This window comes from Macaca mulatta, chromosome 4 (assembly GCF_049350105.2).
Source record: "Macaca mulatta isolate MMU2019108-1 chromosome 4, T2T-MMU8v2.0, whole genome shotgun sequence".
NCBI classification, from domain to species: Eukaryota; Metazoa; Chordata; class Mammalia; order Primates; family Cercopithecidae; genus Macaca; species Macaca mulatta.
In genome coordinates, this window is record NC_133409.1 from 79,147,686 (window position 1) to 79,163,132 (window position 15,447).

Here is a 15,447-nt window from a genome sequence, read left to right on the forward strand (position 1 = left end):
GAATGACTATGAAGACATTTTAAGGACTAGTGGTAAATGTTCAATGCAGTTACCTGTAGAACAAAACTAAATGAGGGCTTAGAAGGAGAGAGTATAGGAGCAGCCATATGCTCTGACAAGGTAAATATAGTGCAATAGTTGTTATTGTTTTTGAGGCAGTGTCTTGCTCTGTCATCCAGGCTGGGATGCAGTGACATCATCACAGCTCACCGCAACCTCAACCTCCTGGGCTCAGTGATCCTCACCTCAGACTCTTGAGTAGGTGGAACTACAGGCACATGCCACCATACCCAGCTAATTTTTTCATGTTTTTGCAGCAGTGGGGTCTTGCTGTGTTGCCTGGGCTGGTCTTGAATTCCTGGCCTCAAGCAACCTTCCTGCCTCAGCCTCCCAAAGTGCTGGGATTTATTAGTTTCAAATTAGAATTGGAAGTATCAATATGAACTCAAGAGATATTTTGTGTATGTGTGTATGTAAAGCCATCACTTGAAATATCATTTCTCACTAAAACAAGGCAGGGCTTCTTAGAGAAGTAGCTGATTTCAGATCTAGGGCACAAATATATAAGAATTAACCTGGAATACATTAAATAGCAAGGAAGCTATCAAAGATTAGTCAGGTCATGTCAAAAGACTCAAGAGCTAACTTGAAGAAATGCCCAAAGATGTAACAATTTGACCATCAGTAATAATAATGACCATTACAATGGGTTGAAACCTTTTAAATATATTTGAATCCATGAGTTCATGATACTTTTTTCAAAAGAGTTCACTTGGTATTTGATAGGGAACCAATTTATCTTATAAACTGATAAAAACAGTTAAGCATTTGTCTTGTCTTTCCTACATGAACTGTATAATTGAGCAGGCCAAATAATATGTGAGGGGCAGTGATATGAGGGGCAGTGTTATTCTGTGAAAGTATTCAGGCTGGACGCAGTGGCTCATGCCTGTAATCTCAGCACTTTGGGATGCCAAGGCGGGCAGATCACCTGAGGTCAAGAGTTCGAGACCAGCCTGGCCCACATGGCAAAATCCTGTCTCTACACAAGAATTAGCCGGCCGTGGTGGTGGGCACCTGTAATCCCAGCTACTTGGGAGGCTGAGGCAGGATAATTGCTTGAACCTGGGAGGCAGAGATTGCAGTGAGCAGAGATCACGCCACTGTACTCTAGCCTGGGACAGAGCGAGACTCCATCCCCCCCGCCAAAAAAAAAAAGAAAGAAAATATTCCAACTACTTAAGTAAAAAGAATTAGAATTAGAAGATTACTATTTCACAACCACCAATAAGCAGATATAGGTATTAAGCATTGACAGTTGCTAAGATAATAAAGAGAGCCTCAAGCAGACATGATGTGCCTCCTCTAGTTTTGCCAGACACTGTCCATAGTTTTGCTAAAGGGATTGAAATGGAATCAGATCTAGTCTCCAGATCCATCTGCCAAGTTGCAGAAAATACAGAGGACAAAACAACGTGTGGAACTGTCCCGTGGGTGTGCAGTCAGAAATTCCAGACTGTGGGAAACTCTACAGCTCAAATGGCCTAGATTCTTCCACAGATAAATTATAAGAAAGCAAAGGGATAGAACAGGAGCTTATGATTTAAAAGAGACTTAAGGCTGGGCACAGTGGCTTATACCTGTAATCCCAGCACTTTGGGAGGCCAAGGCAGGTGGATCACGTGAGGTCAGGAGTTCAAGACCAGCCTGACCAACCTGGTGAAATCCCATCTCTACTAAAAATGCAAAAATTAGCCAGGCGTGGTGTGACATGCCTGTAGTGCCAGCTACTTGGGAGGCTGAGGGCAGGAGAATCACTTGAACTTGGGAGGTGGAGGTTGCAGTGAGCTGAGATCACGCCACTGCACTCCAGCCTGCGCAACAGAATGAGACTATGTCTCAAATAAAAAACCACAAAAACCCAAAAAAAATTATAAAAAAAGAGATTTAAAAGATACCACATTTTAAGAATGCACAAGACTATAGTGTCTAGAGAATGCATTGTTGGGTGATAAAACTTTTTGAAATGCAAGGAGGTGATTACTATAAAAATCAAGATAATGATTTTGGGAAAGGGTAGGAGGGGCTTCTGTGGTTTGGGGCACATAGGAGAATTTTTGGAATGGCTTCCAGCGTGCTGCTGCTTTATCTGGGTGATGTTCACCCTATAGCTGTTTTCTTTCTTTCTTTCTTTCTTTTTTTTTTTTTGAGACAGAATCTTACTCTGCCACCCAGGCTGGAGTACAGTGATACAACCTTGGCTTACTGCAACCTCCTCCCCGGCCAGCTCAAGTGATCCTCCCACTTCAGCCTCCTGAGTAGCTGGGACCACAGGCATGTGCCACCAGGCCCAGCTAATTTTTTGTATTTTTAGTAGAGACGGGGTCTCACTATGTTGCCTAGGCGGGTCTCAGACTCCTGAGCTCAAGTGATCCACCCACCTCAGCCTCCCAAAGTGCTGCGATTACAGGCATGAGCCACCACACCCGGCCTATAGGTGTTTTCTATAGTTGTGTTTTATATTACATGAAAAATTTTTATTAAGTAAAACTGTTTTTAAAACATTTTCATAATGTTCAAAGATAATAAATGGTTCTAAATGGGAAAGGAAAAACTAAAAATTTGAGGGGAAAAACTAGAAATTTGAGGTAAAAAACCTGTTTCAACATGTGACAGATTCTTCCTGAGGATTTAATACTGTTTAAAGAAAAACATGTATTAAATGTAGGTGCTTAGAACATACTTTTCTTTTTCCTCAATAGTTTTTTTTTTTTCATGTAGGTATTAGAGAAAGGATGGTCACAATGAATGAGCTATTCATCTTGGGTTATATTCTTCACATCTTTGAATTTGATTTGGGACTTTCTGTGAAAAGCAACGTATCATTACACTCAAGTGTCTCTGTTTGCAGCCCATGAACAATAAATTGTATATCATATCACTCCTAAATATTTCAATTCCCCACAGTTTTTCAGGATATATAAGTCTTTGGTCAATGTTGCTTTTTTAAAAGTGAGAAATTGAGTAAGATTATGAATAAGTTAAAAACCCTTTATTTATATTTTGTATTTAACAGAAATTTACTGAGCACCTTTGTGTGCCATGAAGTGAGGATTCAATAGTGAAGACAAACACAGATCCCTTGTATTCTAGTGAGTCTTTGTATCTTATATTAAGGAAGCTCAGGAAATTGATACTTAGGACAGGATTGAGAAAACAAGTGATTTCTTATGATCTAAAATTATCTGCACAAATATTTCTTCGTAAACTTCAAGTGGCTATTCTCAAAGTAGCTGAAAATAGCCCCCTTTTAAGTCTGTGAAATTAACATTATAGAAAAGAATTTTAGCAATTTTGGAGCAGGATGCTTTCTGGATACTTAATTCTGAACAACATTAGAATTTAGCTCTCCTTTTAATTTAAATCTAGTTATTCTTTATTATTTTAAAATATAAGGCATCTGCATTTTAAAACCTGAGTAACATTTATTTAGGTTTTCTTACTCCAAGGGAGAGGACCTGATCCAAGTTTTTAAGAAAAAATGATTATAGTTTCTTCCCCTTCTTTTTAAGAGAACCTTTTCATATATTACCTATTACTTAATAGCTCGTTACTTTGACACACTTTCTGATTCAATATTGTGTTAACACTTATTAGAGATGCAAATAAGATATGTGGCATTTTAATGTTCTGGATACATTTTAAATAGTCATGTTTCATTGAGATGAAGTCTTGCTCTTGTCCCCCAGGCTGGAGTGGGATAGCGCTATCTCAGCTCACTGCAACCTCCGCCTCTGGGGTTCAAGCGATTTTCCTGCCTCAGCCTCCTAAGCAGCTGGGATTGTAGGTGCTCGCCCACTACCATATCCAGCTAGTTTTTTGTATTTTTTAGTAGAGACGTAGTTTCACCATGTTGGCCAGGCTAGTCTCGAACTCCTAACCTGAGGTGATCCACCTGCCTCGGCCTTCCAAAGTGCTGGGATTACAGGCATGAGCCACCATGCCTGGCAAATTTGAGGCTTTCAACTCCTGTCTTTTCTGTTACTGGTGAGGCACTGAGTCCCTCTCTAAGTGGATTAGTTATAACTTCATGACAATAAGGTGGCTGGCTGTCTCATGTAGGGAAAATGAGATCTCTTTCTTGGGATTTTTTTACTGAACAAAAGTTTAATCATTTTTACTAGTCTCTGACAGATGGCTTCCTATAGTTCTGGTTAAGATGATGTACTTAAAGTTCTCTAGAGATTAGTCTGATATATGTATACATGGTGCCAGTGATTTGTTTTTTTCCAATGCAGTCGATTTTTCTAATCTCTCCCTTTTTTATTCTTTTCTTCTTTTTTGTGGGGGGCAGGTAATGAAAGCATGGGATGCTCATGTGACAGCAGTTTGCTCTCAAGATGCCAGTGGACTTGTAAGGAAGCTTGGGGCAGATGATGTAATTGATTACAAATCTGGAAGTGTGGAAGAGCAGTTGAAATCCTTAAAACCGTATGTATTAGAGCAATGTTCACACTGGGAGTGGGAACAAGGACAGTTGATTATGCAGGTCTGAGATGGTTTGGTGGCTTTACAAGCACGTTGGAATCTTAGAGAAGCATCTGTGAAAGCATTCCATGTCATTAGAAGTTACTTAGGTTGGCTTCTGTTTTAATTCCAGATGTTAATACAACACGGTAACAGCATGTGGATAGGTACTGAGGAAGTTATTTTGCTTACATAGTCTTAGCTAATTTTGAAGTTAACATGCTGGTTTGTAAGAGGCCTGAAGACAAAAATTGGAAATGTGTTCCTTTTGTGGCATCTGTCACCACAGGAAGAATATAGAGTAGTTCATGAAGTACATGATTAGCCCAAAACATACTTTCCGTGTTTTGGCTTAACAAAGGCTTAAGAGAAACAGTGTAAGTCTAAACTTTGGTAATGGGAGCACTGTGGATGTTCCCAGTGTGTCTGAATGCCAGGCTGTGGTTTGGCCTGAGGTACCAAACAGGAATGCATTCAGGAATTCTCTTGGGTCGTGTTGATTCTGACTGTGACTCTAGCTTATTCATCTGACCTTTATCCAGCCAAGACCAAGCTGAAGCTGACAGCACAAATGAGGAGTATTTGGAAAGCTATTTTACTGCTTCTGTTTAAAAGGTTTTCCCTTTTTTGATTAATTTTCAGAAGTCAACTACTCTTGCCCACATTGAGTAGAAGTGTATTTTTAAATAGAAAGAAAAAAGGAAAAAAAGGGAGTCCTTATCTGACGCCGCCCAGCCTTTCTCAGCCAGTGCCACCAACTTCCAACGTAGTTTGGCGGTGCACCCGGCAGCAGCCAGCCAACTGATCGTTCCTTCAACTGTTTAGGGAGCTTCTACTGTTGCCAGGCAGGGTTCCAAATACCAGCTACAGTGGTGAACCAGACAAATGCCCACTTTCATGGAGCTTACATTCTTGTTTGGGCGGTTTTAGTGCTAGGTGCTCTGACACAAAAAAATGAAAGGGAATAGACTAGGGAGGAGGCTGTTATAGATAGGGAGGTTAAAGAATGCCTCATTGAGGAAGCAACATTTGAGTGGAGGCTTTAGTGAGCAAGCCAAATGAATGGGATTTGTGTGTGTTTGATGTTGCTCCCTGCTGTATCCCTCCATCTGGAAGAATGTAGTAGCATGTAGTAGGTGCTCAATAATATTTATTTAATTATCGAGGGAATCTAGGAGAACAATTGTCTCAGCTGGAAAGAACAGCAAACATAAAGCTCCCATGTCAGGAACATGCCTGGCATGTTTAAGGACTAACATTGTCCCTTTCAGAGATTTTGTCAGCTACCCTCTCGTCTGTGTGTTAGGGCCTGAGCCTCTTTGGGCACGCACTCTGTCGCCCAGGCTGGAGTGCAGTGGCACAATCTCGGCTCACTGCAACCTCTGCCTTCCGGTTTCAAGCGATTCTCCTGCTTCAGCCTCCTGAGTAGCTGGGATTACAGGCGCGCACCACCATGCCCGGCTAATTTTAGTAGAGACGGGGTTTCACCATGTTGGCCAGGCTGGTCTCGAACTCCTGACCCCATGATCTACCCGTCTCGGCCTCCCAAACTGCTAGGATTACAGGCGTGAGCCACTGCACCCAGCCTGATCTTGTATCTTCTGATGCTTCTAGGAATAGCAACATGATACTGCGGCCAAGTCCTACCCATTCCCCTCTGTCTTCCTTAAGGGGTTTTGTTTTGTTTGTTTTTTCGTTTTTGTTTTTGAGATGAAGTCTCACTCCACTGCCCAGGCTGGAGTGCAATGGCGCGATCTTGGTTCACTGCAACCTCCACCCCCTGGGTTCAAGTGATTCTTGTGCCTCAGCCTCCTGAGTAGCTGGGATTACAGGCACTCACCACCACACCTGCCCAATTTTTCTATTTTTTTTTTTTTTGTGTGTGGAGATGGAGTTTCACCATGTTGGCCAGGCTGGTCTTGAACTCCTGGCCTCAAGTGATCTGCCTGCCTTGGTCTTCCACAGTGCTGGGATTACAGGCATGAGCCACCGCACCTGGCCTACCTTAAGTTTTATACATGTCTGGAATTTGTCACCAGAGAATAGGAGAACTTGAGAGACGGAAGGCTAGAGGACATTCAGTCTAGGCTCCCAAACTGGTGCTACGCTTCCCTCCTTGGCATGTCTTCCTGGCAAGTGGTCTTGCTCCTTTCTCTTGTACTTTTCTAGTAGGGGGACCTTCCTGCCTTATAAATGCAAGCCATTACTACTTCTTTTCTTTGATAGCTTTAGTTAAAATTGATCTTTGTAATTTCTGCCTGGAGTTTGACCTCTCAGTCTACCTAGGATAAATATGTTCCTCCTTCCAAGTAGCAGCTTTTTAGGTATTTGAATCTTAGAGTTTTATAGCAAGAAGGGGCTTTGAAATCCTTCAGTCCAACCCTATGATGCTGTAGTTGAGAAAGTGAAGGGCAGAGGAGTTACGAGTTTTTGCATACTCGAGGTCATGCCACCAGTGATTTGTTGGGAGAGCTGGATTCACAACCTGGTCTCCAGATTTCTTTCTCAGACAATGCCTGTTCTATAATACCAGGCTGCCCTTAAGTTTTCTTTAAGTATCCTAAGATTTGTTCATTCAAAACTTGGAAATGAAGTAGACGCTTTTTTAGTGAAAAGAACGGTCATCTATTAAGGTCATCATGCTCCTGCATTTCATATCCTTAGATTATATTTGCCATTTTTTTTTTCCTTCTTCTTCTTTTGAGACAGAGTTTCACTCTTTTTGCCCAGGCTGGAGTGCAATGGCATGACCTCGGCTCACCACAACCTCTGCCTCCCAGGTTCAAGCGATTCTCCTGCCTCGGCCTCCCGAGTAGTTGGGATTATAGGCATGTAATCCTACGCCTGGCTAATTTTGTAGTTTTAGTAGAGACAGGGTTTTTCCATGTTGGTCAGGCTGGTCTCAAACTCCCGACCTCAGGTGATCCACCCGCCTCGGCCTCCCAAAGTCCTGGGATTACAGGCATGAGCCACTGTGCCCGGCCTTGCCCTTCTTTAGTTTGGTTCTATAAAATACTCAAGATTCACAAAGTTGGCCAAAGCTGGTTTCAGGAACTTTAATGTTTGACATCATCCAGATGAATTTGGAAGGGAGAAAAGGTTTACCAAAGAGGAATTCATCAACTGATGTGCTCAATTTATATGCATGTATTCTCTATATAGATCTTTGTTTTCAAAAGTATTTAAAAGCTTATTAAGTTTTTACCCCCTTTCAGTAGAATATAGTGATTACAGAAGTTTTAGGTTAGATGTAAGAAGTTGAATATCTGTTAGTTCCTGTGGATTCCATTATCACTGAATTTTTTTGGCATGTTAGAACAGGCTGTTCATTTCTCCTTTTGCATTGTCCTGATGCTGTACCTGAAGCCAAATGATAGAAAATTCCAGAAGGTGAAGAGGATGCTTCCATGAGCATTTCTGACTGTAGAGAGAATAAAAGCAAATCATTCTTGTAGGTGAAAATCTCATACTTTACTTTCAAGTATCCATGTGCACTAAAGAACATAGCGAATGGAAAACTTGGCAGTTTATTACAAAGCTTAATTAAGTCAGACTTTCTCAATCTTGGCAACCTTAGTTTCTCAAGTATTGACATTTTGGGCTGGAAAATTTTTTAGCTGTGAGGGGCTATTCTGTGCATTGTAGTGAACCAGAATCACTCTCTGTTCAGAACTACTTGCTGAAGCCATTCTAAAGTACTAGAAAATGAGATGATTTTATGACAAAAATTAGTCGCATTCAACTTACCTTGCAGAAAAGTCATAGAGCCAGCGAGTGGGTATGTCCTTCCGTCTCCATCAAAGCAGCCACCCCCTGCAGGATGGCGAGAGGTGCAGCACAGTGCAAGATTCGCCACTGAAATAAACCCCAAGCCAACTGGTGCTGGAAGGGAAGGAGGCTCAGAGTCCAGTGTAAAGCCTGACAACAATGTTTTGATTTGGTTCTTCCTCTCCAGGTTTGATTTTATCCTTGATAATGTTGGCGGATCCACTGAAACATGGGCTCCAGATTTTCTCAAGAAATGGTCAGGAGCCACCTATGTGACTTTGGTGACTCCTTTCCTCCTGAACATGGACCGACTGGGCATAGCAGATGGCATGTTGCAGTCAGGATTCACTATAGGTTCCAAGGCATTAAAGGTAGGAAGAAGGGTCTTGGTTGGTGACTGCAAGCAGCCTCCTGCTGCAGAAATTGGTTTGCCACCTAGCCAGTTTCTCTTCTCTTGGAGGCCGCATAGCACAGTGGCTGTAAGCATGGACTCTGGAGTCACACCGACTGGCTTCAAAATCTGACCTCTACTTAGTAGCTGTGTAACCCTGTGCAAGTTACTGAAGGTCTCTAAGCCCCAATGTCTTCCCCTGTAAAATGAGGCTGATAATAGACCCACCTTACCACATGGTTGTAAGGATCAAATGAAGTAGTCCATATGGAGACATGGCACAGTGCCCTTATTAAATGTTAGCCTTTATTATTACTTATTGCCTCTCTTGATTACATCTGATGTACTGTCTGTGCTTCCTTCTTGTCTCTGCCTGATGACCCTCTCTCTGTTTCATGTCTTAACACTTACAGTCTCTTGTATATAAAGATGAAAACTTACAGTTGCTATTTTCATTGTATTGGGATAGACCAGTGATTCCCAGACTGGGGCTTTCAGACATTTAGAGGTCTATGAGTAAAAGAAGTTGTACTTTTACTTCAGTGAGTCTCCACTCTTGCCTTTGCTGGGATTGTATCAACTTGTTCTAACACTGCATATTCTGTGTAAATTTGAAACTCCAGCTATTAATGACATGATGGGAGTTTCTGGGACTTGGTTAGTCAGCCTGACTCTGAAACAGGGCCACTTTTACCAGGGCTGTATGAAGCTCAAAACTGAATACATCTCACCCAAATTGCACACTTCGGTGAGTGGTGGGCATTGGAGACTAGGGCAGATGAGCCTCAGTTACAAGACTAATAGAGCTTGAGCATCTGCTCTCCACTTTACCTCATAGCCTGTTGTCATCACAGTGGGGACAGAGGCTTTTATAATTTCATGGGATAAACTGGTGGTAATTATAGATCATTGGTTTAAAATATGAATTGATGTTAAAAGGGAATATATGATAGAAAAAATAAAGATAGGCTGGGCACGGTGGCTTATACCTGTAATCCCATCATTTTGGGAGGTGGCGATGGGAGGATTGCTTAAGCCTGAGGAGTTTGAAACCAGCCTGGGCAACATAGTGAGAGTTTATCTCTACAAAACAATAAAAAAATTAGCCAGGTCTATTGGTGCATACCTGTAGTTCCAGCTGCTCAGGAGGCTGAGGCCAGAGGATGGTTTGAGTCTGGGAGACAGAGGGTGTGAGCCGTGATCATGCCATTGTACTCCAGCCTGGGCAACAGAGGAAAACCTTGTCTCAAAAAAAAAAAAAAAAAAGATTCTATTTTTAAAAATTAGACAAAATACTTGAGACTCTGGGACAAGGCAGTAGAAAGTTCCTCGGTGGTAAAAAGGCTGTGAATAGCTGTATCAGTCTGACCAACGCTGACTCATGTTTGTGAGATGACTGGCTTGATAATTATCTTTAGCATTTTATTTATTCCAGATATTAATTTGGGACCTTTTATGGGGATGAAACTTAGGACTTTGGTCTCTTGAATTCTGTGTACTAACTAAATACTTAGAGGTCGTAACAAAGAGCTATGATGGAGGAGACCACGACTCAATTCTTATGAAATATTATTGGTAATAGAAATGAACAAACCAGGCCCTGCACTGTGGTGTCCTTCTATTTTCATTTGATTCAGACAGTAGCCCGAAACAGTGTCCACAGGGTACTTTGTGGTAGAGAAAGGGCTCTTAGCTGTCCTTTCTCTCTTCTTTCTCTTTCACAAAACCCAGATTTTCCAGTGCTTTAAAATGTAAGTTTAAGTTTTCTGTAAGATTTCAGTTTGTACTCCAGTGAGACCCCTTACAAGTTAACCTTCGGAGTTGTCCTCGGAGAGTAAAACAGGCATAGCTGTCTTCATTCTCTTTTCCTCCTACTTGAAAGATGATAGTGGTAATCTCATGTGAAAACCTTTCAAGTAGTTTTCAATGTCTTTCTGATTGTGCACACAGTTAAAGCCTCATTGTCATGCTTCTGACTCTCCTGCCTGCTTTGATTTACTTTCTCTCCTATAGTGGCCTGGGTGGGCGGCGGGGGGAACACAGACCTCTTGTAGCAGAATATAAAAATTCTGCTGTTACAGACCAAAAGTTTCTCTTTACAGAGCCGCATGCTGTGAAGAGTTATAGATGTGGCAGTTGTGACCATTTTTGTGCCTTCTTTAATACCCTAAACAATTACCAGAATGTTTTAATTGTAGTCTATGAAGCCAGACCTTAGGGAAAAGTATTTGAACAGATCTTCTGTGATTGTCATTAACTGGATCCACAGTAAGCTTGGGACATTCTCAGTGCTTCTGGCATTTAGCCACATAATCCTTCAAACAGCTTTTTTCTTTTTCTTGTTTTGTAGAGACAGAGTCTTGCTATGTTGCCTAGGCTACTCTTGAACTCCTGGCCTCAAGCAATCCTCCCACCTCGGTCTCCCAAACTGTTGGGATTATAGGTGTGAGCCATTGTGCCTGGCCTCTTCTTTTTAGGTTAGTTGCATAAACCAGTGCATCGCAACATCTTTCATGCCATGACAGACATAGAAAATGATAGTATTTGAACAGCACGTTGAGGCTGCCTTGGGTAATAGAGATGAACAAACCAAGCCCTGCTCCTCCAAGACCAGCCTATCCAGAGACTTCTACCAGCCCTGGCTCTGCCTGGCTATCGTGAGGGCTAAGGGGAGTCAATATCTCATCACAGCAATTCTAGAGTATGCTTGACTCTCTTTACATCTGTTGTCCTAGGGTAATTATTAATGATGAATCCTTTAACTCTCACAGGTTTTCTGGGTTGGACGATAATCTATAGGATCACTCACCCAGTAAGCCATCCTGGCACACCCAGTGGGAAGCTTTGCCTAGGCAACCGCTTAGTTTTTTCTTTCTTTCTACATTCTTAAACTGAATTGGTATTGTCTCCGTCTTTCCTCAATAAGCTTCACTTTTAGCACGGGGCAAGTATTGATAGAATACTTTCTATGTGTGAGGCATTTTGTATACATTCTCATTTCATCCTTCCAACAATCCTGCAAGCTAGGTGGTGCTACCACCATTCTACAGGCCAGGAAATGGGCTGAAATAGGTAGCCTGATAAAAATAACATAACTAAAACAAAACAAAAATAATGCAACTAGTAAGTGCTGGGGTATGGGGTTTCCACTGAATTTTCCAGCCTCACGCCAGAGTAGTAGCTTATATCATACTGAGTGTAAGCTCAATGGCAAAGAAGTCTGAGCTCACCTCACAGTTGTGGGTAGTTGTGGAGAGGGCAGCACTGTGGTACTGGCTGACCCTCTGCTACCTCAGATTGCTCCCATCTGATGAAAGTTTGGCTGGGCAGGTCATTGAGGTATCATGGAGAACCTCAGCTCATTTGCTGTTTCCATAATGGCCCACCCTACCTTCGACATAAAGAATAACAGTTACAGCCAGGCACAGTGGCTCACGCCTGTAATCCCAGCACTTTGGGAGGCTGAGTTGAGAGGATTCTTGAGACCAGGAGTTCAAAACCAGCTTGGGCAACATAGCAAGACCCTCTCTCAATTAAAGAAACAAAGAATAACAATTGTAAGTGGCCATACAGTGGTCATGAACCCTCTCGGTGTAAGATTTTTACGCATCTTCATTTGGAGAGGTATTGCCCCATAATAGATTAGATGGCTTTGTATTTGCCATAACCATAGGGAAGATTCAGCCATGATATATAAGGAACTTTGCACTTTGTTTTGCCTTTAAAGCCACTTTATTCCTGTCAGAACCAGAAAAAAAAATTGTGATTGGGCTTCTTGTCTAAGATCATATTTTGGTGACTTATTGTCCCCAAAACATTTTTGAATTTGGTGCAAACCTCTTTTCTGGTGCCTCTGGGCTTTATTCAAACCTTAGTAAGGAAAGCCTAGAGGTCTCAGCCCCTGATTCCTCCTGGGGAGGAAACCCACTGTGGAAAACGATGTAGACGGTCGTTTTAAGGAAAGCTTTCCTGTGCTTACTTGTTCTTCAGTCACAGTTTAGAAAAGGAGCCTAAGTGACATGGATATGTCTTTGTTCGGTTATTTATTAAACATTTATGGAGCATCCATTCCCTGTCAGTCATTGTGCCAAGGTGCTGTGCACACATTCTGTCAGCATGCAATGAGAAATCAGTTTGTTGTAGTCATCCAGAAAATGCTTTTCCCTAAATGGGCATTTAGTCAGATTTTATGTTTTTCTATATTTGACATGTTCTGTTTCTTCTTTTTAGCATTTCTGGAAAGGTGTCCATTATCGCTGGGCATTTTTCATGGCCAGTGGTCCATATTTAGATGACATTGCAGAACTGGTGGATGCGGGAAAGGTAAGTGCACCTGGAAACCTGGATGGGAAGCCTTTGTATTTCTAGAGCACCTCCTGTAGACCTGCCCACTGAGCTTCGTCAGTGGGGACTCTACAGAGCGAGCCTGCTCACCTGACTTTGTGCTGCCTTACATGGCCAAGTTTACATGCTGTGTCTTTGGTTCTGTCTCCATGGGAGGCGTAGACACAGACTGCTCCAACTGTATAAGAGCTTCTCTCATCTAGTCAAACCCCTTTGGTTTAGTAGATGAAGAGGCGGGCCCAGGGAGGTTATAGGATTCCCCCAAAGACACTTGGTTAGATCAGAGCACAGCTGTGATCTACATTGGGCTGCTAATATTTCGTCAGGTCCCCAGGTCTCCTGATTTCTAGGTGGGTGTAATAAAATTGAGGGCAAATAAATAGTCTATCTGAGACAGTCAGTGGCCAGGGCGAGGGTGGGTGAGGATTGATGGGGATTTGGGTGAAGACAACCGGCTGGTGTACTCTGCCTACTAGTGTCTGTCCTGCCGTGGACTCTGTGGGAAAGCGACTGTTGCTTATCCTCTGGTCATCCTGTTCTGGATGTCAAAAGGTCTTTCAGGGATTCTGGGGATTGAAAGCCGCCTCAGCTGCCACCTGCTTGTTTGGGTTTTTACATGGTCTAAACCACCCTGACATTCCCATCTCCAGAGGAATAACTGAGAAGGTGGTATTCTGGTGCTGATATTTTTTATGTTAGTGAGAGATTGTATGGAATTATAGGATGGAGAACTTCCAGAGGGTTGTGTGAGATCATAGATAGGCTGATTCTCATTTTACAGGTGAGAAAGCCGACTCACCAAGAAACAGGGGCATGCTCAAACGTGCAGAAATGGAACCAGCGCTCTCGTGCTTTTCCCTCTCCACCTTTCCGCTGTATTCTTAGTACTGGAAGCGATTTGGGACTTCAGCATACATTGTCTTATCTTTGTCACTTTGCAGTGGGCAGGGAATGGAGTTAGAGCAGGCTAGCGTTAGCATTGTGTGAACCACTCTGAGACATTTGGACAGAGCCCCTGGAGGTGGGCTTGCTTCTTCTGGCCCTTGGCCCTTGCTGGCATATTTCATCTTTCCGTTTCGATTTTGGAAAGGAATGTTTTTGGGAACTAATGGCTGCTTTTTCTGTATTTAAGGTTTTTCTTCTTTCACAGCCAAGGAACTATATAAGAAAGAGGATGGCCTGTTGCTGTTTCTCAGATATTTGGGTTCCAGGCTTATGTGTCTTTTCGTGGACTTCTAACTTTTGGTGTGTTCTGATAGGGGCAGGGGCTCTGTGTTATTGTGACTGTGTAACTCCTTCTTTGTAGGGTTCTCCCATATCCCACAAGAATGCTTATTTTATTTCTAGGAAGGAGAGAATGAATTATCAAGTAAGTGCTGCGTGTGGTTGGAACGCCATTATTAGAGAGGTCTTTGTCCTCCAGAAGTCCACGTTTGTGTTTGTCCTGATAACTGATCCAGGCTGTTCACATGCTTACCACTGCTCTTCTGTATTCAAAATATTGGGACTCTCTCTGCCTGGAAATTACTGTTTACCCAACAGAGATGAGAGGTGACTTGTATGTATCTACCTATTACATTTGGCAGATAACTGGTAATGGCTAAAATAGGGCATGATAAACAATAACAAAAAACGATGTCCTTGAAGTATTCTCCAAGGAGGTTGAGTGAGCAAATGTGCCTTGTGCTTTGATTCTCCTCTCCTACACGGGCTGTTTGGGCTTGGGTGTCGTTCCTGTCAATGAGGGGTTCTGGGACTGTGAAGTTGGTATGTGGCACTGGATACCTCAGTGAGGCCAGCTCTCTTGTCGTGTCCCTGCTTCTGTGTGGATATGAGAGGTCATTGCCTTTTTATCCTGGGAAGTTGGAAAGAATAACACAACAGAGCTTACTTACGTGTTGTGTGGTTAGTAGAGATTTGTTAAATTGGAGGAGGACATTTAAATTCTTCCAAGCTTTGGCTGAGCCTTCATGATTCTCATTAGCAGGTAACTGTTAGAAGAGCTACAGTTGTTTTCTGATAGTGAAAAGCTGTGAAACAACAGAGCCAACTCTTGTAAAATACTTGAACTTTGAAAAAATATATTCATAAGGTTCAAAAACCCTAAAAATGGAAAAAGTTATTTCAAGAAATCTTCTTTTGACTGCTATATCTCAGTCACTGAGATTCTGCTTGTCAGATGCAGCCAATATTACCAATTTCTTGGGTAGTCCAAAGATACTCTATCAAAACAGGAAAAATAATTTTTTTTCTCTCTTTCTCTTCTGTCTTTCCTAACACAAATGGATAACATACTGTTCTGCAACCTGCTTTTTTTTTTTTTTAACAGCGTATCTTCAACTTCGTTTAATGTCAGGATATAAAAGCTTTCTCATTCTTTGTTTAACAGCTGCATAGTATTTGTATGGGTACACCAT

The 15,447-nt window shown here is 42.2% G+C and overlaps 1 protein-coding gene across 3 annotated transcripts in view; it reads left to right on the plus strand.

The window, feature by feature from the left end:
* RTN4IP1 (reticulon 4 interacting protein 1) overlaps positions 1 to 15,447 on the plus strand; it is a 56,230-nt gene that overhangs the window by 32,431 nt on the left and 8,352 nt on the right. For all 3 annotated transcript variants that reach the window (XM_028847305.2, XM_077999636.1, XM_015137009.3), the window contains exons 6-8: positions 4,355 to 4,491; positions 8,483 to 8,666; positions 12,917 to 13,009. In XM_028847305.2, coding sequence (XP_028703138.1) covers positions 4,355 to 4,491; positions 8,483 to 8,666; positions 12,917 to 13,009 — 414 coding nt within the window. The remainder of the gene's footprint in view (positions 1 to 4,354; positions 4,492 to 8,482; positions 8,667 to 12,916; positions 13,010 to 15,447) is intronic.